We start from the raw sequence: 23,867 nt of genomic DNA, 5'->3' as shown, positions 1-23,867 counted from the left end.
ACAGAGAATATTTTTTTGAAGAAGTTGCACCAACGTAGCTATATTTTCAATCCATATCAAGGTTCATTCCTGTATAAAGTCGTTGAAAATTGACTAATTGATTGAATGATTGATGTTGATATAACGCCCCCTCAACACTCTTGGGATATTTCGTAGCCGACGAAGCGAGTACAAATTTAGACAAATCTCAAAGATTCATAGTTATTTAATGTGACACGGTAACCCCTTTACACCTTTACACTTAAAAGAATGGAAATGAGGAATATGTCAAAGAGACAACAACTTGACCAAAGAGTTTAGTTAACTTTTAAATCTAACAGAAGGGATATATTATATACATACGATCATCATTAGCTGTCTTAAGTCTTATCTTTATGTTTTTAAAAGTTTTTTTTAAAACTTAGTGTTGTTGGCGTATGCTTTATATAAGATACGGAGATGTGGTATGATTGACAATAAGACAACTCTCATCAAAGTAAAAAACGACAAAGATTTAATTTTGGATCGCCTTTAAAAATGAGCAAAACTTAAGACATAATACTAGTAAACAAACAACAGATATGACAGATTACAACAAATTAATTACTTTCTCCTGACTGTGGACTGGTACAAACAGAAAATGACGAGGTTACTCATGTTTGTGTGTTCTCATGCCTCGTTCACACGGACATTTAATTCGTATTGAATTCGAATCGAATCCGAATCGAATTCGCTTATTGCGTTCACACACTCTTTTTTTTTTAAATTCGAATTGATTCGAATTGGCTAATTCGAATTAGAAATACGTTTTTGTAAATACGAATTAAAAGTTAACATCGTTTGGACAGTTAAGCGAATTTGACGCGCATTGTAATTCGAATTAGAATTGACGTTAGGACGTAACACGTTTCGAATGCGAATTAAACTAATTCAAATTAGTTAATGCGAATCGAATTGGAACTACGTGTGAACTCAGTATCACTTTGATCCCAGAACAGACCACACAAACACACTGTAAAATTCAGTTTGAGTAATCTAGACCAAACAGATCGACATGAACTACGAAAAACGCACACAAAGTTTCGAACATTCGGAACACATCCAAATGATTTTAGTGTTATGACGTCATAAACAGTCTCAGAAAAGATTCTAGCTTCTAGACACAGAGACTCAGTAGTGTTAACTAATAAATACAGAACAGGTCTCCTTAACTCATTTAAGAGGCTAAAGTTCACAGAAAATGTGAACTCTTTTAATTATGGTTATGCTAATATTTTACAGAAACAGTGGTTGATAAATAAAGGAAAATGTGGAATCTGTGGTGACCCTTTTGATGGACCGCGTGATCATGAAAATGGTGAAAAATACGATCATAAATTTATTTCTCGGACGTTCAAGCAAAAGGAAATAATTAATGTGACTGTTGAAATAACTAAGGATTTATCGGGATATATTGAATTCAGAATTTGTGATAATAGTAACGATAACGTTATAACGGTAGATTGTCTAGATAAAAATGTTTTGGAAATAGGAGATACAAAATATAAACAGTATAAGGTTTGGAATTCAGGGTACCACGTGATACCGATACAGCTTCCAGAGAATTTAACATGTGATAAATGTTTACTGCAGTTTCGATACCATACCGGTAAGTAACTTTTTTTTTTTTTTTTTTTTAAACCATGCATGCATCCAATTGTCAATTACTGGTTCATGCGAACTACAAAAGTAAAGAGATACATTCAAATAATGTCATCATCAATCAATCATCATATACCGTTTCGTTTTAAGAGGCGAAAAGTTATTAAAAGAACATTTCAACTTATTAGTCGAAAATAAACTGGTAACGCCATAGCTATAAAAAAGAAAAAAAAGCAAAGAAAACAATACAACAGTATAACTTAGAAAACTAATGACTGAGCAACACAAACCCCGCCAAAACTGGAGTGATATCAGGTGCTCCGGAATGGTAAGCAGATAAAGCTTAGGACCCGTTGTAAATATAGAACAGCACGTGTTAGGGAAGCTTGAGATATTTTTTTTTAATCGTTATCATAATTATGTTTAGACTTGAGCATCTCTAGAGAAACCGATACTTCATTATGGTGTTCAAAGGAGTGCATTTACTTGCTGTTATATATAACATAATTTTAGAAGAAGGTAACCTCGGCAAAACTATCCTTTTCTATGATTGTGTGAAATATTTACAAAACTACATCTTCTGTTGGATTCGAATGTGTGAGGGGAAACAGGAGGACCTTAAGCAATTATTATAAAAGAGGGGGGGGGGGGTAAAGATACAAGAGGGACATTCAAACTCATAAATCAAAAATAAATTGACTTAAAAGGAAAAAGACAAACAGACAACCATATTAGGTTAATCCATGGAAGTAATATTTATATATTTCTTTCATGGTTTAACATTAGACTTTGAAAATTAAATATATGTTAGAAGCATTGCAAGAAAGGCACAAAAGCTATATGATGTTGCCAACTGTATCTAAAGTAGCATGTAACCTCTAAAGCCTCTTATTCAGCTATATTTTGTATAAATGTTACCTTGGTAATATTATTTTCATAGGATACCGGTGGGGTTGTGATGGTGATGAATGCTGTTATGGTTGTGGTCCAATGCAGGAGGAGTTTTATAGTTGTGCCGACATCAGAATACTGCCAGATCAGACTCTCAAATTCAAAACACGGTATTAAAGATCATACATGTATATAAAGTTGATTATGTATAATCTACAAAAATAAAATAGTCTTAATTAAATATATTAAAAATTCATTATTTACTAAAGGATAAATTTAGAGGATTGCATTATATATTTTTTTTCATACAAATTGTTAAATCATTCCGCATTATCTATTGATGTAGGAGTCATCGCAGGATACGTGATTTATTTAGCGTTCAATACTTTAAAAAAAACTTTTACCCTGCGGTTAGATATAAACATATATAGTTCATAACCTAAAATGTCTTAATTATAACGTGCTATCTGATATAAGTTATTTTTTAGTATGACATACAGCCTTGGGTTTATCATAGCATAGATTAAAATAACAAAGTTACATTATAAAAAATATGGAGATATCGAGATGTGGTATGATTGCACAAGAGACATCAACCTACCATAGGTCATATAATTTTGATATATATGCAATTAGAGGTCACCGCACTACGGAAGCTGACAAGGGCCATTCTAATAAAAATAATTATGTCGTATTTTGGACATAATATGTCGTTAAGTGCACGGGATCTATAAAATATATGTAAGTTTCTCACAGAAGGTAACCAAAGAAGGTAACGAAAGATTTTGCGACGATGCAAATATTAAACTTTACAATAAAAATAAATATCTTTAACCAATGAATCCAAATAGCAAAAGCTATGCAATTAACAAATATATACTTATTAAGCTTCATGTAAATTATTTAACAATGAAATACATTAAATATGAAATTTGGAGTTTTACCAAGGGAGCTAATAATTAATTAATAACACTGTCTGCCACACAGCATTTCGGGGACTCTCCCTCTGCTATCTTTCGTCCCTCTTTTATAGCTGACTATGCGGGGGCTTTTATTATGATTTGGGCATTATGATGACCTATAGTTGTTAATTTCTGTGTCATTTAGTCTCTTGGCAATCATAATACATAATCTTTTATGTACATAGTGATGTCGTTATTACGACATGTTATGTCGAAATTACGACATAGCGATGTCGTTATAACGACATGCTAATTTCGACATAGCGATGTCGTAATAACGACATGTTATGTGGAAATTACGACATGCCATGTCGTAATTACGACATCGACATAATTTATTTTTTTTGAATGGCCCTTATCGGCTTCCGTACCGCACGACCGTCAGTAATAGAAAAAAAAAACCTTACCGCATTGTAAACTTTAAAAAGCCCAACGTGTAAAATGTGAAACAATTCAAACGAGATAACTGTCGGCCTCATTTATATCAATAAAATTCATAAGAAATATAAATATGATAGACAACCACGAGATAAGATAAGAGGTTTCTTTTGTATTGATTGTGGAATGTGGAATTTTAATTAACTAGCCAGTAACTGAAAATTAGATGGATGCGTTTTTGGTAAAAAAAAGGAATTTTCATTACACCTCAACCTGAACTGACCTGCTTTAAACAATTTAAGAATACGAAATCTGAATACGTCGTGAAATTGTACTGATGCTTTTGATAAATTTGTTATGGATTTTTTTAATGAAGTCGGTAATTTGAACTTATGATAGTTTTGCAAGTTTATTTGCCTTGACCTGTAGACATTGTTTATGCTTATTTTTAAACTTCATTACCCTACCGTTTTTACTTTAAAAATTATGTGATTGTTTAAGTGAAAACATAAAAGTAACAGTTATAAACACATGTAGGAAGAACATTATTTTATAAACTTTAGTCTGATATTTTATACACAAAAAATAAATGAATCAATTGAAAATGTACACTTTTAAGGATGAAAGACATTTTTTTTTTAATCTCTGCACCACATCAAAAGAAAACGAATTTCACTATTTATTTGAGTGTCATTAATTGTGAAAAATAACTTAAAACTTGGCACATTACCGAATAATTTAATTTTGGATGTAACGCGTCTTCTGATTGGCTGACGTTATTTTGTTATGAGCCCATATACATAATTTAGTCATGTGACCGTGACGTCATCAACGTTTTTTCATGGTTTTCTACGGTTTAAAATGGAATTTAGAATTAAATTAAAGAAATGACTGTAATATTTTTTTCTGTCTATTCGAAATAACATAAAAAATGTGGTGCACACTGTTAAACAACCCACTACGCGCGTTATACAGTGTGCACCAAATTTTTTATGTTATTTCTTCATAGACAGAAAAAATATTACAGTCATTCCTTAAATATTTCTATGGATATCATTATATTGAAAAAAATGAAGGTCTACTCTCATTTTACAATTTTTAAGTGATCAAGAACTTATTTCTGTTTTTTTTTTTATGATGTTGGTCTTACGAATAGAAAGACCCTAAAACTATTCGCTAGTTCGAAAACTACAGTTGAAGGCGGTTGATAACATTTATACTCTCAAAACACTAAACAGCTTTGGTATTGGCTGTTTCCAGGCGATATATATGCCTAGACTTGGATACTTGTGATGACGGAATTCTGAGCATCATAGAGGATGTGCACTTTGCAACAATTAACATGCTTGGGCAGTGACAAATATTTGAAATATAAACTTTCAATAAGTTAAGATTATGAGGAAATAAAGTATATTTATCAAAAATAAATAATCAGTCATGCATACAGTCTATTTTATTTTTAAATAAGTAGTTTAAAATAAAAATGCCAGCTGTATAAAAAAAGTGCAAAGCTTTAACGTTTTTACAGAAGTCGGTTGAAATAATTGAAAACTACGCCGAGTAACGTTACCATTACTAAACCGAACACTGTTCGTAACGTAGTATCATATTTTTCATCTCTATTCAATTTAACTTATTTTATTATTAAGGCGGATAAAAAGCCAAGAATATTCACAATACATGGCATGGTGGTGCAGATCCCAGTGTTCAGAGGAGGAATGTGATTCATCTATTTGTCCAAAACAAGCAAATTTACGTTTGAAGAGACAAACAACGAAAATTTGTAAAGGCACGGGATTATGGACCGACAATAGAGGAATGGATTTTTGGTGTAGGATTAATTGTGATAACCCGATACCGTATTGTCCACCCGAGTACTGCGAATGTGACACAGGTAACCTTTCTTTCATTGAAGGTGATATATTAAAGCACATTTAATACTTGGGGAACTTCTCAAGGTGTTTATGTCTTCTGCTAATGGGACGCACACACGTGATTCATCTAGCATACCTCTGAAAAACAATAATTAATCTATTTGAAACGTACATGACCAATGAAAATCATAACCTATTCATTACGAAGATGAATTCGAAACGTGCCAAAAAAACATGGTTAACATTCAATTTATTTAGAGTACACATTCATGGACTATTAAGTTCTATAATTTCTGTTTTCCCACTTTTTGTTTCTGTTCTGGTTTCTCTTTTCTTCACTGCATGCCTGATTTCTTCCCATGATATATTCATTTTCTTCGAAATAATATCTGCAAATAAAACCGCTTACTGAATATTAAAATAATTGTTTTCAACAATATTTGTTTTCTGATTTTTAGGAGACGTTGAAACAACGACCACCACTACACCGGCTCCAACGACAACTCCAGGTAATTGATTGTTCTTTTGAAATAACTCCATACATGTAGTCTAGACAGGTAAACTTATGTTATCTGGTACCCATGCGGAATCAATGGTAAATAGATATAAGAAGATGTTGTATGAGTGCCAATGAGACAACTATCCATCCAAGTCACAATTTGTAAAAGTAAACCATCAAGATTACTTCTCAACTGAATCTTCATATATATACAGTGATTAGTATTGTATCTTATGAATAAGATGATGTATTGGGTACATCATGTAAACGTCAACGAAAGAGCAACGCAACGACATTTGGGAATCTTATGTAATTGGCTTCGAGACCAAATATTCATAAAACCACAAATAATTTATACATCTAAAGATATTCAGCATGGCCTCAAAGTCTTCCTCCGAGATAACGAATCACAGCCCCATTACTTGCATAAAAACACACAAAACCAATAAAAACATACAAATCAAAACAAAACACCAATAAAAACACAACAGCTACAAAAAACAACAAAAAGCAAAACAAAAGCAACAAAAAGAAAATGATATTAATGAGTTGATACTTCTATTAATGTGTCTTCGATTATTACCGCCATATTAATTGCTTCCCGACGTCTCATTTAATCGTTCCTGAACAGTCAGTACAAGTGTATTGTTTTAAAAGATGTGAACAATTTCAGGTCATCTAGGTACAGTAAGCAAACTAGTCGTATTATATAGATAGTTCAAGTACAAATTTGGACATTTGTCAAGCTTTATCATCCTAGTACAGTCCTTAAATGGATACAAGTACTAATCTACCTGCAGCACAAAGTCATTATAGGTATGATCATCACGTGAAGTATTGTATACTTTCCATGACATTGTAATAATATAGTATTAATGTATGGACTTTTTCATATTGGCCCTGTAACATGCCCAAGGTGTTAATAATGGCCAAGGATGGTTGTAATGGCCCTGAGGCAACGCCGAGGGCCATTACAACTGTCCGAGGCCATTATTAATATCAAGGGCATGTTACAGGGCCAATATGAAAAAGTCCATATATTGATACTTTTATTAACCAACTATAAAGGCAACTTCATTCAAGAACAGTCTTCGAGTCTCGGATCCAAAATTATACAGCTATCCACAAACTACAACAGGACCAATACAGAAAAGCCCGTTTCATAAAATTTTTATTAAATGGTTTTATTCTTCGATTAAACAAAGAGTAAAAAACTTACCGTGAAGAAGATACAGGAATTTCATAGCTGAACTTCAACTTGTCTTTTCGCATTCAATTTCGCATGGAATTTTAGTCAACATTGTGACTGTCAGATGTAATTTCTGATTTCTCATCCAAGTACTTAATTTTATGCTATTAAAATTCATTTCATCTAGCAAATAAAAAGTAGCTGGGAAGAATTAATCAGACAGTAAAGTCTGCATAATGCATTCTGAGGATTGAACAACGGAAATGAAACAGTGATCGTTCTCGAAAAAGGCTGTGAAATATTTCCGTTTCAAGTCGTTACAAAACAATGTTAATGAACATCATTTATTAAACTTATTTTTATGATATTAAGTTTAAAAAAGAATAAAAAAATGTCACACTTATTTACAGAAATAAACGACATTTTGTTTTAATCGATATCCCGTTTCAACTGTTCATAATGCATGACTGTGATTTCGTAATGCACGGGTGTGGTTTCGTAATGCATGACTGAGATTTCGTAATGCATGACTGAGATCTCGTAATGACTGGCTGTAGCAATTTCTCCGTTCATAATGACCAGATGTCGAAATTTTCCTTTTATAAAGCATGGGCATTTCTGTACATATTGTAGCAAGTTGGTTAATAATATGTGATAACAATTACCATAAACAAACACATTAGTAAGTTATTATAGGAAGATTGAAAATTACGCACTAAATGACTCACAATACATAAGACCTAAAACCAAATGCACTTACTTGGTTTTTAGATAAAAAGAAAATAGCAGATTATGGCCACAAACAAGTTCATCAATTTCATATGTGATTAAATTTCGTCTGAAATCAAAATATATTAAGATTAAAATCAATCACTAGACATATGTGATAGTAGCTGCTTGTTTTAAAATCTAATTCTGTCTTGGTAATGTTTTATTAAATGAACATTTATGAAAACTGTTTGATTCCTAGATAACATATTACGATGCCCTAACAGGGACGAGGGTGGTTATCAAATGGGTATTTTTGTGCAACGCATTTACAATATGTATTTCATATTAGTTTCCTACTTGATGCTCATAATTATGAATGATTCAAATCAGTTTATATTGCTTTCAGGGCGATTGTTTGCGTACATAAATCCAATCCAGTCCACTGCCACGTATGGTGATGTACTCGTTCAGATTCAATGTTTTGTAACTGGGATACCAGTGGCCGATACATGGTACTGGACCAGGAAACCTCTTAATGGTGGACCAATAACTACAATCGGAAAAGGGACCGATAGTGCAGATTATATAGTGGATAATTCTCCGACCAGTCCATCCCTGACCATACTTGGTATAACTAAAGCTGATGAGGCCGATTATACATGTTATGCCACGAATGCTGCTGGGACAAGTTCTAGTTCCAGCTCAAGATTATATGTAAATGGAGGTAATAATATTTTCAACAAATACATGTGTCAACAAAACATTTTGAAAGGAACCAATTTTCTTTATTATAGCTTACTTGGCGTCGCTTTCTTTATATATAAGACACATTTAATGTTATCCTTCTCTGAAACAACGTATCCAGTCTTAACCAAATTTGCAGGATGATGTATCCTGTGTCCTCTTTAAACAATTGGCTATGATCAGTTGTGATTTGTTTTTACAATCTGAGCAACCTGTTACATTTTTATTTTTCTAAATGTTAGTCTTCTAGAAAGCTTCTTACCAAAATCCGAATGAACGTATTGGATAATCTGTGTTTGTTCATTTAGACTATCAATTTCATGATAAAAGTAAAAGAAATGCCACGCATTCTGCTTGCCTCTGATTATTCTTCAAATAAATTGTACAAATGTATATCCCAAGACAATGTACGACACTGTATGGTTGAACTCTTTACACTGCATGCCTTTTCAATTTTAATGTAGTATTTTCGGTAATTGCCATCAATTGTCAGTTTAGAATATCATAGCTGTGATGCGTTTTGCTTTACTTATGGACCATCATTTGTTTTGTCAGCTCATAAATATCATTTGTTAGGTTAGTTTTGAACTTTCAAATATTCTGACTCCGTGTAGAGATATTAATTGTCAAAATACTCATCTGGTGCAATACAGCTGAACTGTTAATGTTATCAACATGCATTTGTGAGCCTTGTATTCTTAATGTATTTCCAGACTTACTCGCTATCTCAATAGAACCAGAAAGCTTCACGATAGTGGCGGGAGATTCAAGTTATAAAATATTATGCATAATATCCGGCTCTCCACAAGCTACGTCCTGGTACTGGACAAAATCATCTCTAGATGGTAATTCAATCAGTACTATCGGCCAGGGAACCAACAATCAGAAATATACTGTTGATAATTCACCTAACTACCCACATCTGACTATTAAAGACATAACTGAAAATGACGAAGGTGATTATGAATGTCATGCGACAAATGCTGCTGGACAAAGTACAAGTAACAGGAAGTCCAGGCTACTTGTTACTGTAGGTAAGATGCGATTACTGCTATTGATGGAAATTAAATAAACATAACAAAACGTTTTGCACATAAATGAACTTTTATGTTATTTGTCCTACTAGGTTGATATAATGATATTTATGTAAAATTGACGAAATCATAGGGAAATGGTAACTACATATTATGGATAATTATTTGATGAAAAAATAAAGAAAAAACAAAGAATAAACAAAATAACATCACTGACCAAAATTTGAACAGTTTATCAGACCACACCGACCGACGATGAGTATACAATTCTTTCGAAAAAAAACCACACTGTATAAAATAATAATTCGTGCTTTCGCAACAATGAAAAGTAGAACAATAATTAAACTGAATAAGTTATAAGAATTGCATTTGTCATTGTTTTAATTCTTCGGAAATATATACAAACACAATTGATTCTTTATAATAATCACAATTATTTGTAGTTGCTAATTACGACAGCAAGCAAACCGTAGGATACCATTGCACAGCAGCATACAAAAAATGCATAAAAATTGAAATCATCTGTAGGTTGATATAGTAGAGCTCTTGATTTTTGTCAGGTTTTATGCACTTTTACTCTTTTTAATTTTACCTTAAAGTTCGGTAACATTTATTGTCAATACTTTTATACTATTTTAATGGTATTTCACTTTTAGATACGGTTACAAACATAGTCCGTGTTTTAGCGAGTGCAGGATGTCAGTACTGTAATAAGAAGGACAATGTGACATGCTCCAACTGGTACTGCTCAGAAGGTAAGTTAACTGTTTTAAGAATTTCGCATATTACAGTGCATAAATTTTACTCATCGAGATACAGAATGATGATTTTCTTGATACAGTTCCAAATGGTGAAATTGAAACCATCTCTTCGTAAATTTTACGGCCATCACGAGTTGGTTGACCATTATGGAAAAACCGTTTCACAAATGATATCGGATATGTTCCTTACGTCGTAACTACAATCCCCTTCCCTTTTCATAAATGTGACCTACCGAATTATACTATTTACCGGATTTGTTATCTCTTAAGCAACACGACGGGTGCCACATGTGGAAGAGGATCTGCTTACCCTTCCGGAGCACCTGAGATCACCCCCAGTTTTGGTGCGGTTCGTGTTGTTTATTCTTTAGTTTTCTATGTTGTGTCTTGAGTACTATTGTTCGTCCCTCTTTTAAACGGTCGCGTTGTTGTCTGACACATTCTCAATTTCCATTCTCAATGTTACAGTACAACGGTGTTTCATAATCCACTACCAATCTGTTGGAAGTGTAAAACTTTGACCGGAGATGTTCATTCCTATCTGAAGGACTAGGGTTACACTAAAAATATGACAGTTGTGGTCCATTCGTTTGATTTGTTTGAGCGTTTGATTTTGCCTTTTGATTAGGGACTTTCTGATTTGAATTTTCCTTGGAGTTCAGTGTTTTTGTGATTTGACTTTTGACAGAAATAGTTTAGTTTTATCAGGCTTTCGTAGACATTTCCATTATTTTAGCTGTCAACGTGTTCCACAACTATTATTTTCAATATAAAGGGGGCAATACTAAGCTTTAAGTCGATGAAAAAGAGACAAGAACATGACAAAATTAAATACTAGAAAAAAAGATGAGCAACAGTTATCAAATAGTCACACGGACATCTGTTGAAACAAGTTGTTTTGTTCCTTCTCCACTAGGCAGTAAATCAAGTTTTGTTGGAATTTTGACCAAAGGAACCGACTTAAATTTCGAAAATTGAAAATGCTGGAAATTCATGTCATTTACATTTGTTTAATTAATTTATTCTGTGCACATTATTTATAGTGGCCATAAGTCGGAAGAAGTATGTTGCTAAATATTACATATTTTTACTTGTAGTGTTCAATGCAGACCTTGATTTATCTGGTAAGTAAATAAATTGTATTTTAAATGCAAGCAATCTTTAAATGTTTTCATTGTACAAATTAATAGAACTAGTTACTGTAAAGGGATATCATCTATTTACCAGGGATTTAATTGTTTATTGAAAAAACGAAAATCAATGCATGCCAGAATAAAAACAAAACCTCTCTCAGTTTGTGTTATTGGACATGTTAAATATACAGGAATAATAGGCTTGTAATTTATCATTGGAACATAACAGTAGTTGTTGTAATTCAAATTGTTTCCATAATTTATTTCAATTACTCCAACTGTATGCCTACATTTGCAACAAACAAACATGACAAATGCTATTTACACTTTATTCTTATAACACAATTAGGAACTTTGACATCAAAAGTGAACCAGTTAGCAGACAATTTTTGTTCCTTCTGCGAAACCAATGATACTGCATGTATTGATTTATTTTGTAAGTATGCCACGTTTTGTATTTTTAAAAAAATAATTTGAGTGTGTGTCTTAAAAGCAATTGTATTTTAACTGCATGGACGCAGGTACAGTTAGAGACATGCACATAAGCTACAACCGAAATATGAATGCAAACGGATAAACACTTTTGTCTATAAAGAAAAAAAAACAACATTTCAAGATCAGATATAATATTAAACTAATCAGCTCTATTCTCATTAATTATTGGAAATACTATGTGTAAAAAAATGTTAATTTGTTTTAAGTAAGACAATCATTAATGGTTGATAATGGCACCAGCTCGAAATAGAAGGGCTTTAAAAATCAAACCAATTGCTTTCCTTTATCCCAAAGACGCATGGTATCCTTATCTATATAAGCTAGATGTAATGTATGCTCATCACAGGTATTCGATGTTGATCTGAACTTTCCTTTATCCTAAGGCTTACCAAATAGACGCATGGTATCCTTATCTATTCAAGCTAGATTTAATGTATGCTCATCACAGGTATTCAATGTTAATCTGAACTGTCCTCTTTCCTAAGGCTTACCAAATAGACGCATAGTATCGTTTTCTTTGTCAGGAGCCTCTGACCTTTGTTAGTCTTGTATAATTTTTATTTTTTGTTCAATATTATATATTTCGAAGTTTAGTATGACGTCCATAATCACTGAACTAGTACACATTTTTGTTTATAGGCCAGCTGAAGCACGCCTCCAGGTGCGAGATTTTCTCGCTGTATTGAAGACCGATTGGTGGCCTTCGGCCGTTTTCTACTCTTTGGTCGGGTTGTTGCCTATTAGACACATTCCCAATTTCCATTCTCAATTCTTTTTATACAAACGAAGTGTAAAGTACGTTCATTACAGGTATTCAAAGTCAATCTGAACTTTTCCCCTTTTCTCAGGTTTACCAAATAGACGTATGGTATCGTTATCTATACAAGCTAGATGTAATGTATGTTCATCACCAGGCATTCAATGCCAAGCAGACCCAGAATGTAAGTTAATAGTTGTCAAAGGTACCAGGCTTATAACCGTATCTTAAGGTCGTACCCAGCACTTTTAAATTGGCTCGTTTAATTTTCATAAAATTTGCAAAATAAGTGCTTTGGCCTGTTGACAAGTTTTCAAAATTTCAAAACATTTGAACCACAGAATTTATAGAAATAATTATATTGGAATGGACAAATGATGAATACAAAACAGTTTAATAAACACATACTTTTATGTTGCCATTTGAATGAGGATTCTTCGTTTTGAATTTTGAATTCGTTATTTTTGTTAGTTTACTTTTGAACATTTAGAAGTGTCATTTCTCTTAAATGAAATTACGAGATTCAAACATTGCATAGTGCATTTGCATTTATAATGTACCCTCACTTAAAATAAATAAAAATTATACAACATATATTTCTATTATGTTATATTTACAGGCTCTACCTCCAATAATATACAATCTGGCTCAGGTAGGTGTGAGAATATAATTAATATTCATAATTAATTAAAACATTTACATTTTCTTACTTAAGGTGGTACCTAACACTACAGGGAGATAACTCTGTAAAGTCAACTAAACGTTTTAATTACGTTTTGTTGTAAAAGGAATATTAAGCTTCTCAATGATCAAAATTGGTGTTTGTCAAATTGCTATATAACCAGTGTATTTTTTCTGACAAAACGGTTGGTTCAAAAATTTTAAAATTTTTATATTTTTATTAAAGTCTCAAAGTAAATACTTTGACAAAATTTTATGAAAATTAAACGAGCCAAATTAATTTTAGTGAAAGTGTTGGGTACCACCTTAAAAATTCTTTCTGTTGGTTTTTAATGATAATAATAACTTTTAAGAACTGTTATTGAGTTTTGATCGGCAAACTATGTCTTGTTCTCTTCTTGTCATTGGTTGCTATTTAAAGATGTTCTTGTCCAATATTTCTTTTTGCTTGTTTGTGATATTGTCACATGTATGATAAAATGTAAACGATGTTTTATCTAAAAAAAACACTAAACACAATTGCAAAGTTTTACGAAACAAAAGTCTGCTTATTCATTGTATAAAGCCTCAGTTTCTTTGTTATTTCAAAATTTACAAACACTTTTTTTTTTTAGCAAGGTGTTGTTTCGAATCATCTTCATATCAAAGTACTAACTTCTAAGCTGTTAGTCCACTAACAGAGTTATCAGCCTAGTGCTGTGAAAAATGAAAAGAACAAGTTATAAAGTTTATGTATTTTTCTGGATTTATGTCACCAGAAACGCTCAAAGTAAAATATTTAAAAGTTCGTGTTGCTCATCCCTTGGTACTAATTTTATGGATTTTTTTAGACTGCTTTCTTGTCTTTTCGTCGTTTTTCGTTATTTGCTTTGATTTTGTCGGTCTCTCTTCGACATTTTTGTTCTCCATTTCTTATCACCCGTATCTAATCACCAATATTATAACTTTTACAACAACCAAAATGAAATATTTCCTACTATGATATTTCTGTAGCATTTTGTTTCCTCTTTTGAATTTCTTAAAAATTAATCGTTTAAGTCCTTATGTTTGGATATAGGTGACTGTGAAATAAAGGTACACTACAAATAGAGATATCATGATGTCGTTTCTTTATATATATAGACTCATATAATACGTTGTGCACTTTTACGTATAATGACCCTGAATTAAAGATCTCTAATTTATAACGCAACATTTTCCTTACTTATTATTATTATAATTACAGGAGGACCTTCCTCCAGTAAAGTACAATCGGGATCAGGTAGGTGTGAGAATATCCATTATTACCAGTAGTTAAAATATTTACATTTTCTTCAGATTTTTAATTATTTATATTATAACTTTCAGGAACCGTTATTTAGTTTTGATGAGCAAAGTGTGTTTCATTCTCTGCCTTTCATCGATGGCTATACAAGGATTTTGTTGTCTAATTCTTTGTTTGTCTGTGATTTGGTCATTTCATCAGTAATATACATTGAAAAACGTGTGTTATCTGATTCTAAAACTTAAAACAAAAACAATATTTCAAAACAGGAATGTCTATAAACATATTATCTTTAAACAATTTACTACCATTTAGAGAACCTGATACCATTTTTTGGGGTACATAGTTCATATTATCCAAACTTTATCGACGAATTTTTAGGTCAAGAAATGTATTGTGTGTTTGACACAAAAGCAAAACACCAGTGAAATATACAGTTCGAAGACTATATTGAAGCCTGGAACACCTGATTCCAGCCTCTCCTTTTGGTGGGATACGACTATATGAAACCTAAACTTAAGTTTCTTAACTGGAGCCCATGATAAAATTCTCAGATGTAGTGGGGTTTATGTTGCTTAGTCATTTCTTGCTTTTTTAAGCACTGGTTTGTTGTCGCTTCGTTAATTTATTTTTATCATAATTCCGTCAGTCTCTCTATTTTACTAACGGGGTTCCGATTCTCCCTTTGGAATCTTTCACGTCCATTTGACTCCTTGCTTCACCATTTGTTACTCTTTGTCCTTTTTTTGATTATTTATGCACTTTTGAATTACTACTGATCCAGTATCTGCGGTTCCTTTTTTCACATGTTATCATGGTAACAACAGATATCTTAAAACACTTGTTTCACCGATAGGGTATCTGTTTCGATCGTAATTAGGAAACTTTGTATGTATTCTTCCTCTTTCATCAAAGATCAACGCACCAGTAGCATTTATGGTCGGCATAATTTTGAATTGGGATCTGTCTTCAACATTCTCTTCCAGAGTTACCTTTCTTTACGTGTGACAATTGATTTAGTCATTGTCTGTAAATATACTATTTATTCAAAGTTTGTACCTTAATACGTATACCTTGATTTAGCTATATATAATAGTATTTCCAGATTGTTTGGGTTTTACATCTCTTCAACTTCGTATTTGATTTGACCTTGTCATCTATTTTGATTAAATTGTCACTTATATTAATTATGTAGACGACACATGGGTACTGCATGCTAAATTGTAAGTTTGTTATATTTGGTGAATTTATACAACAACTGAGTTGATGCAATTGCCAGTGAAATTTTTGCACCTAGGGTATCACACGTTTAGTAGTCAGCACTTATGTGTTGACATGCAATATCATTGATGTGTTCCTTTTTCTGTAAATCTTATTGAATTGGTGTTTTTCAAAAGTTGAACTTTTCGAAACACTTTTGTACTTCTTTTGTCCATATATTGCTTTCGCTTTATTTGGAGAAACTTATTGCTATAATCGGTGTAAATTGCTGTTTAGTTTTGTATTTGAAGCGAACTTCAAAACTGTTTGATTCTAGGGCCAAGTCAGGAATATGACAGTTGTCTTTCAGTTTGTTGTGTTATAGCATTGTGAGAGAATTTGCCATTTAATATGAGACTTATGGTTCGAAAATTTTGTTACTTTTTGTTTAGCACGTACAAATATTTTAAAGAATTTATGTCTCTTTGAAACGTACTTTATATCGAAAATAGCATTACGAGCACTCTCGTACCTACGTTTTTTTTTTTTCTTTTTTGATTTTCATGTAGTTAAGTAATAGTTTATTGATCGAGAATAGGACTAACAATTGTTAGCAATCTCATGCCTACATTTCCTATATATAATATTTTTTAATAAGTAACGAGACTTTTAAGCTCACCTGGCCCGAAGGGCCAAGTGAGCTTTTCTCATCACTTGGCGTCCGTCGTCCGTCGTCGTCGTCGTCGTCGTTAACTTTTACATTTTGAACTTCTTCTAGAGAACCACTGAATGGAATGAAACAAAACATGGCATGAATGTTCCTTATGAGGTGTTGACCAAGTGTTGTTACTTTGTAGCCGATCCATTATCCAAGATGGCCGCCAGCAGGGGACTTAGTTTAACATAGGACCCTATGGGAAATGCATACAAATGATTTCTTTAGAGAACCACTGAATGGAATGAAACCAAACATGGCATGAATGTTCCTTATGAGGTGCTGATCAAGTGCTGTTACTTTGTAGCCGATCCATCATCCAAGATGGCCGCCAGCGGGGAACTTAGTTTAACATAGGACCCTATGGGAAATATATACAAATGTCTTCTTGTAGAGAACCATTGAATGGAATGACACCAAACATGGCATGACTGTTACTTATGAGGTGCTGACCAAGTGTTGTTACTTTGTAGCTGATCCATTATCCAAGATGGCCCCCAGTGGGGGACTTAGTTAAACATAGTCATAGGACCCTATGGGAAATGCATACAAATGACTTCTTTTAGAGAACCACTGAATGGAATGAAACCAAACATGGCATGAATGTTCCTTATGGGGTGCTGACCAAGTGTTGTTACTTTGTAGCCGATCCAACATCCAAGATGGCTGCCAACAGGGGACTTAGTTTAACATAGGACCCTATGGGAAATGCATACAAATGACTTCTTATAGAGAACCACTGAATGGAATGAAACCAAACATAGCATGAATGTTCCTTATGAGGTGTTGACCAATTGTTGTTACTTTGTAGCCGATCCATCATCAAAGATGGCCGCCAGCGGGGTACTTAGTTTAACATAGGACCCTATGGGGAATATATACAAATGTCTTCTTTTAGAGAACCACTGAATGGAATGAAACCAAACAAGGCATGAATGTTCCTTATGGGGTGCTGACCAAGTGTTGTTACTTTGCAGCCGACCCAACACCCAAGATGACCGCCAGCAAGGGGACTTAGTTTAACATAGGACCCTATGGAAAATGCTTACAAATGACTTCTTTTAGAGAACCACTGAATGGAATAAAACATAACATTGCACGAATGTTCCTTATGAGGTGCTGACCAAGTGTTGTTTCTTTGTAGCCTAACATAGGACCCTACGGGAAATACATACAAATGTCTTCTTTTAGTGAACCACTGAATGGAATGAAACCAAACATAGCATGAATATTCCTAATGAGATACTGACCCAGTGTCTCCATTCCAACGTCCAAGATGGCCACCAGTGGGGGACTTAGTTTAACATAGGACCCTATGGGAAATACATACAAGTTTCTTCTTATAGAGAACCACTGAATGGAATGACACCAAACATAGCATAAATGTTCCTTATGAGATGCTGACCAAGTGTTGTTACTTTGTAGCCGATCCATCATCCAAGATGGCCGCCGGTAGGGGACTTAGTTTAACATAGGATCCTATGGGAAATACAAACAAATGTCTTCTTTTGGTGAACTACTGAATGGAATGAAACCAAACATAGCATGAATGTTCCTAATGAGATGCTGACCAAGTGTTGTTACTTTGTTGTCATTGCAACATCCAAGATGGCCGCCAGTGGGGGAATTAGTTTAACATAGGACCCTATGGGAAATGCATACAAAAGTCTTCTTCTAAAAAACCACTGAATTGAATGGAATCAAACATAGCATGAATGTTCCTTTCCTTATGAGGTGCTGGCCAAGTGTTGTTACTTTTAGCCAAATTTTATTTTTTTTATGATTTCAAAAACCCAAGTAGAATCAGGTGAGCGATACAGGCTCTTGAGAGCCTCTAGTTCTTATTGTCATTTGACGGGTAAAATATGGGCCTCGCTGGCGACTTTTAAACGCTGATAACTGATTGATCTCGCGTGTATATGAACAGATATACATTCAATTACGCATTATATTAACTAAATAGATGTAAATCTGATATGTTGATTGCTACTTTTATTAACATGATATTAAAGATCCTCAGTTTCATTTTCCATTTTTTTATTAAAAAAAGTATCATTTTGTGACGAAACGTATTCATTTTGACCGATACTGTTTTATTTTCTGGGCTGAAAAAAAACTTTGGAAGATATAAGGCTTAAATTTATAAAATGGTTAGAAATTTAAACAATTAACATACGAATTGTGGTACTGAAATCAACGCTATTTATCAATATTGAATTTTGAAAACTTGGACTGAAATTATTGTCAGGAAATTGTCTTAGGATACCGACGTTTTGATGATTTATTGTCCATAAAAGACAGAAACATTGCCTGTTTTGTTTGTTCTTTTTTTATTTCAAACTATTTATATGTGATAAATCTGATAAGTATGAATTAAAGGAAAGTTAGAATATAAAATTGAGAATGAGATGGGGAATTTGTCAAAGTGACAATAACCGGGCCAAAGAACAGAATATACTTGTAAGCCGATGAGAAAACAATAAAAAGTCAAGACCTAAAGATCAAAAGAATTTAAGGTATGGATGTTTCTCAAACATATAAGTTTTGAATGAAATAGCTAACGAATATTGTAAAAAGATGCCAAAGAGGGAATCAAAACTCATGTCGAAGAGAGACGAGCAAAATCAAAGCTTTTAACACGACAAATGACAAGACAAACTACTACAAATGAAACTATAAACAGAGCACCACAAATTTCTGGGAATGTCAGGGAAAGGGGTTTAGCATATAATGCTCCAGTTATCGCTTCTGTTGGGTACTCATCGTATTTGCAACACGACGTTATATTCGTAGATGTTACAATAAAAATATATCCGAGGTCATCTGTGACACATATATTCCATAACGGTGAACCAACCAATTCGTCGTTTTCAGATAGTATTGAATTGGAATAGTTGTGAATAACAAATGTAATCAAATATATATAATTAAAACATGATTCCTTAAATGACTTGTGCAATTAACTATTCCACACACCCCTTCACGACAATGACCGGACAATAGGCTGCCATGTACAATATGATGTTCGATAAAAACTTGAACTTTACTTGCTAATTCACCTACATCACAACTCTATTATATGTAAATCGTGTCAGAGATAGGTGCTAAGTACTGTTTTGTAATTAAGATAATTTTATAACATATATAAGAGAGCAGGTGCCCGCCTTTGACAATAGACCAGGAATTAACCTTCTTACATTTTCAGTTTCATTATCACCTGAAAAGGTGTGAAAAGTCACCAATAGCATGCTGGCGTGCAAATAGATATATAGATATGTTTACGTCGTTAAGTTCAAAGATTTTGTAAAAATAAGAATAAAACTGAGACAAAATCGTTATGCAAGTAGAATCTCTGATTTGCCAGACCTAATTTTTTTCTGTGTGTGTTAATTTGATGTAAATATTATTTCGAGATAAAGAAAATGATGTTAATCATAGAAGGAGTCATAGTAATCCATATCTATACTATATTTCCCCTTATTGTTAATCAATTTTTGCTCCTCCATATAACAGATTTTTAAACGCATTTCATTCAAGTAGTAGAATTAGCTAGCTATAAAACCAGCTTTAATCTTGAATTTTCTTCTTTCTATCAGGGATTTTACAGTTGTTTTTCACTTGTAAGTTTTTATGAACTTCCTTTTTTTTATTTAGCATGGAGTTGTGTATTAAAAAAAATGTATAAATGAAGAAATAAGATTAAAAAAGGTCTAATTTTGGTCATGGTGTTGTCTGTTGCTTTATTGGACTTATGGTTATGGGTATTTCGGACATAGCGTCAGAGGGATATGGACTTATGGTTATGGATATTCGGACATAACGTCAGATGGATATGGACTTATGGTTATGGGTATTTCGGACAAAGCGTCAGAAGGATATGGACTTATGGTTATGGGTATTTCGGACATAACGTCATATGGATATGTAGGTTCTGTGGTTCCATTTAGACACATATTATTGAAACGTTTGCTATTTGAAGTTGATGAATGTTAATTTGTGTATCTTGCAACTTCAGACGTTCCAACAATATTCATAAAGAGATCAAGGAATAAGTCAGTGGGAAATTCGGTTCCCTTGGGAATGTCGATTGTTTGTTGAACAATACGGCGGTCTTAAGGTAGATTATCTGTGTATCGCAATCTTGGATAGTAAAAAAACAATCGGTTCTTCGGTTGCCAATACGAATATTTAGACAGATTAAAGAGCAAAATTAAATTGAAAAAAGTAAAATAACAAACGAACTTCGAGGAAAATTCAAAACGGAAAGTCCGAATTCAAATGGCAAAATCGAAAGCTTTATCACATCAAACAAATGAATAACAACTGTTCTGTTAGATATAGAAAAATTAGAGATTGATTGCGTTATTTAATCTTTTTAACAATACTAAATGTTTGTTCCATTTAATGTTCAACGTAGCTATATAAGAGAAATCTCTCTTATAGTAATTTTTATACTGGAATAATACTTTCATTGTTTTTTATTGTAGTTAGAAAATAAGTTCTGTGACACCATAGTTTTCTTTTGTGTACTTAAAGCATAATATATTTATTCACAAAATAGTTCTTTCATGAACATTGTACCTCGGAAAATAGTACGATGACTCATACCTTTGGTAATATTACGGCAGAGCATAAGAATTCGGTTTGAGGGAATATATACTGCTGATCCAATTTTGGTAAAAACAATGTTGTTATTAAAGAAAGATCATACCACTTTATGTTGCAGTTTCAATGAATGTTGTGTTTGAATTGGAGTGGTTATTTTTTTGAAAAAAGCAAAATGATATTCTCTTTTGATAGCATGTATATTTACGGCCATATTTAGGATTCCACATACATGTCCCACATCTGATATTTTTTTTATCATTTCAAAACTAAAATGAAGCCTTATAAATTGAGTTAAGATTTATGCTCTGCTGACATTAATTGAATAGTCCTCATATATTTATCCTCTGTATTGATTTATTTTAAATTTGATGTAAATTTTATAACAAAATACAAAAAAAGTGAATATTAATCTTTGGAGGAGTTATCTATAGCCATCTGATATCTGACCTTATATGGAACTAGGTTCCATTCATACTGCCGTATTGATATAACAAAGTTAATATTTTTCTTCACAGCTCAATTAGGAAAGCTGGTAATTAAAGTAGGCGAAACAAATATTTTTATCGGAATTATATTTTGATTTCTTGAAATCAGACTTACAAACAAATTGACTATCCCGAAATCTAAGCAGTATCTTCGTTTTTGTTTTTGTTTTTATGTTTTTCATTCATACAATTAGAAAATAGATTTAAGAAGACACGGAGACTTGGCTTACACCAAACAGCAAGCTATAAAAGGCAATAAAAAGGAGTAGCGTAAAACAATTCAAACGGGAAAACCTATAATCTATATAAAAAAACAAGAAACGAGAACCATTTATTAACCACATTAACAAACGACAACCACTGAACATCAGGTTCCTCATGTAGGACAGGTGCAAACAAATTCAACGGGTATAAACGTTTTAATATGTACCAACCTTCACACTTACCTGAAAAAATAGTGTAACATCACAACATGGAAAAATGCATATATACACAATACAAAGATTTTCATCCCCAATCAGACATCTTTAAACTGATGTAATTCCACTCATCCTTCTTTAAATTTTATAAATGACGTACCAAAAAGTGATAATTTCATTATGAAATAATTATTACATAATTAATTGTTATGTAATAAGTTGCTATATTGTGATGTCCATACTTGAATGAAATTAACTTCATTGTTATTCATAGCATCCCAAAATATTTAATAGATTCTTGCACAACACAGATTGACCTCCAAAACTGTGTCTCAGATTTTTATGCCCCAGCTACGATAGTAGAGGGGCATTATGTTTTTTGGTCTGTGGCTCCGTTCGTCTGTGCGTCCGTCCGTCCGTTCAAGTTAATGTTTTTGGTCAAGGTAGTTTTTGATGAAGCTGAAGTCCAATCAACTTGAAACTTAGTACACTTGTTGCTTATGATAGGATCTTTCTAATTTTAAAGCCAAATTAGACTTTTGACCCCAATTTCACGGTCCACTGAACATAGAAAATGAAAGGGGGAGTTTCAGGTTAAAGTTTTTGGTCAAGGTAGTTTTTGGTGAAGCTGAAGTCTAATCAACTTGAAACTTAGAACACTTGTTGCTTATGATAGGATCTTTCTAATTTTAAAGCCAAATTAGACTTTTGACCCCAATTTCACGGTCCACTGAACATAGAAAATGAAAGGGGGAGTTTCAGGTTTAAGTTTTTGGTCAAGGTAGTTTTTGATGAAGCTAAAGTCCTATCAACTTGAAACTTAGTACACTTGTTGCTTATGATTAGATCTTTCTAATTTTAAAGCCAAATTAGACTTTTGACCCCAATTTCACGGTCCACTGAACATAAAAAATGAAAGGGGGAGTTTCAGGTTAAAGTTTTTGGTCATGGTAGTTTTTGATGAAATTGAAGTCCAATCAACTTGAAACTTAGTACATATGTTCCCTATAGTATAACCTTTCTAATTTTAATGCCAAATTAGATTATTACCCAATTTGTACAGTCCATGGAACATGAAAAATGATAGTGCAAGTATGGCATCCGTGTACTTTGGATACATGCTTGTTCCTATTGTATTTCATTCCCTCATAAATCTTCAATGAAGTTTGCGACATCAATTCATAAGAGATCACTAAATTCAATTGGGTATAAAATTTATTCGATTGATGTTTTTGGAAATCTGAGACACTGTTTTTGAGGTCAAGCTGTGTTGTACAAGAATCTATAACATATTTTGGGATGCTATGAAGAACAAAGACGCTAAATTCAGTCTCGAGTGAACATCACAATATAGCAGCTAATTGCATAACAATTAGTTATGTAATAATTATATCATAATGAAATTATCACACTTTTAAAGATAAATCTTTCTTCTTTCTTTTGGTAC

General features: G+C 32.8%; 1 protein-coding gene across 1 annotated transcript in view; it reads left to right on the top strand.

Annotated features, from left to right (window-relative positions):
* The window catches only part of LOC139500017 (uncharacterized), a 44,316-nt gene that overhangs the window by 4,525 nt on the left and 15,924 nt on the right, over nt 1–23,867 (top strand). The window contains exons 2-13 of the mRNA XM_071288711.1: nt 1,261–1,627; nt 2,561–2,681; nt 5,501–5,745; nt 6,184–6,234; nt 8,531–8,848; nt 9,582–9,902; nt 10,559–10,657; nt 11,761–11,787; nt 12,146–12,232; nt 13,140–13,232; nt 13,668–13,700; nt 14,955–14,990. Coding sequence (XP_071144812.1) covers nt 1,261–1,627; nt 2,561–2,681; nt 5,501–5,745; nt 6,184–6,234; nt 8,531–8,848; nt 9,582–9,902; nt 10,559–10,657; nt 11,761–11,787; nt 12,146–12,232; nt 13,140–13,232; nt 13,668–13,700; nt 14,955–14,990 — 1,798 coding nt within the window. The remainder of the gene's footprint in view (nt 1–1,260; nt 1,628–2,560; nt 2,682–5,500; nt 5,746–6,183; nt 6,235–8,530; nt 8,849–9,581; nt 9,903–10,558; nt 10,658–11,760; nt 11,788–12,145; nt 12,233–13,139; nt 13,233–13,667; nt 13,701–14,954; nt 14,991–23,867) is intronic.

This window comes from Mytilus edulis, chromosome 13 (genome assembly GCF_963676685.1).
Source record: "Mytilus edulis chromosome 13, xbMytEdul2.2, whole genome shotgun sequence".
In the NCBI taxonomy this organism is placed as follows: Eukaryota; Metazoa; Mollusca; class Bivalvia; order Mytilida; family Mytilidae; genus Mytilus; species Mytilus edulis.
This window is presented reverse-complemented; position numbering and strand designations above follow the sequence as displayed.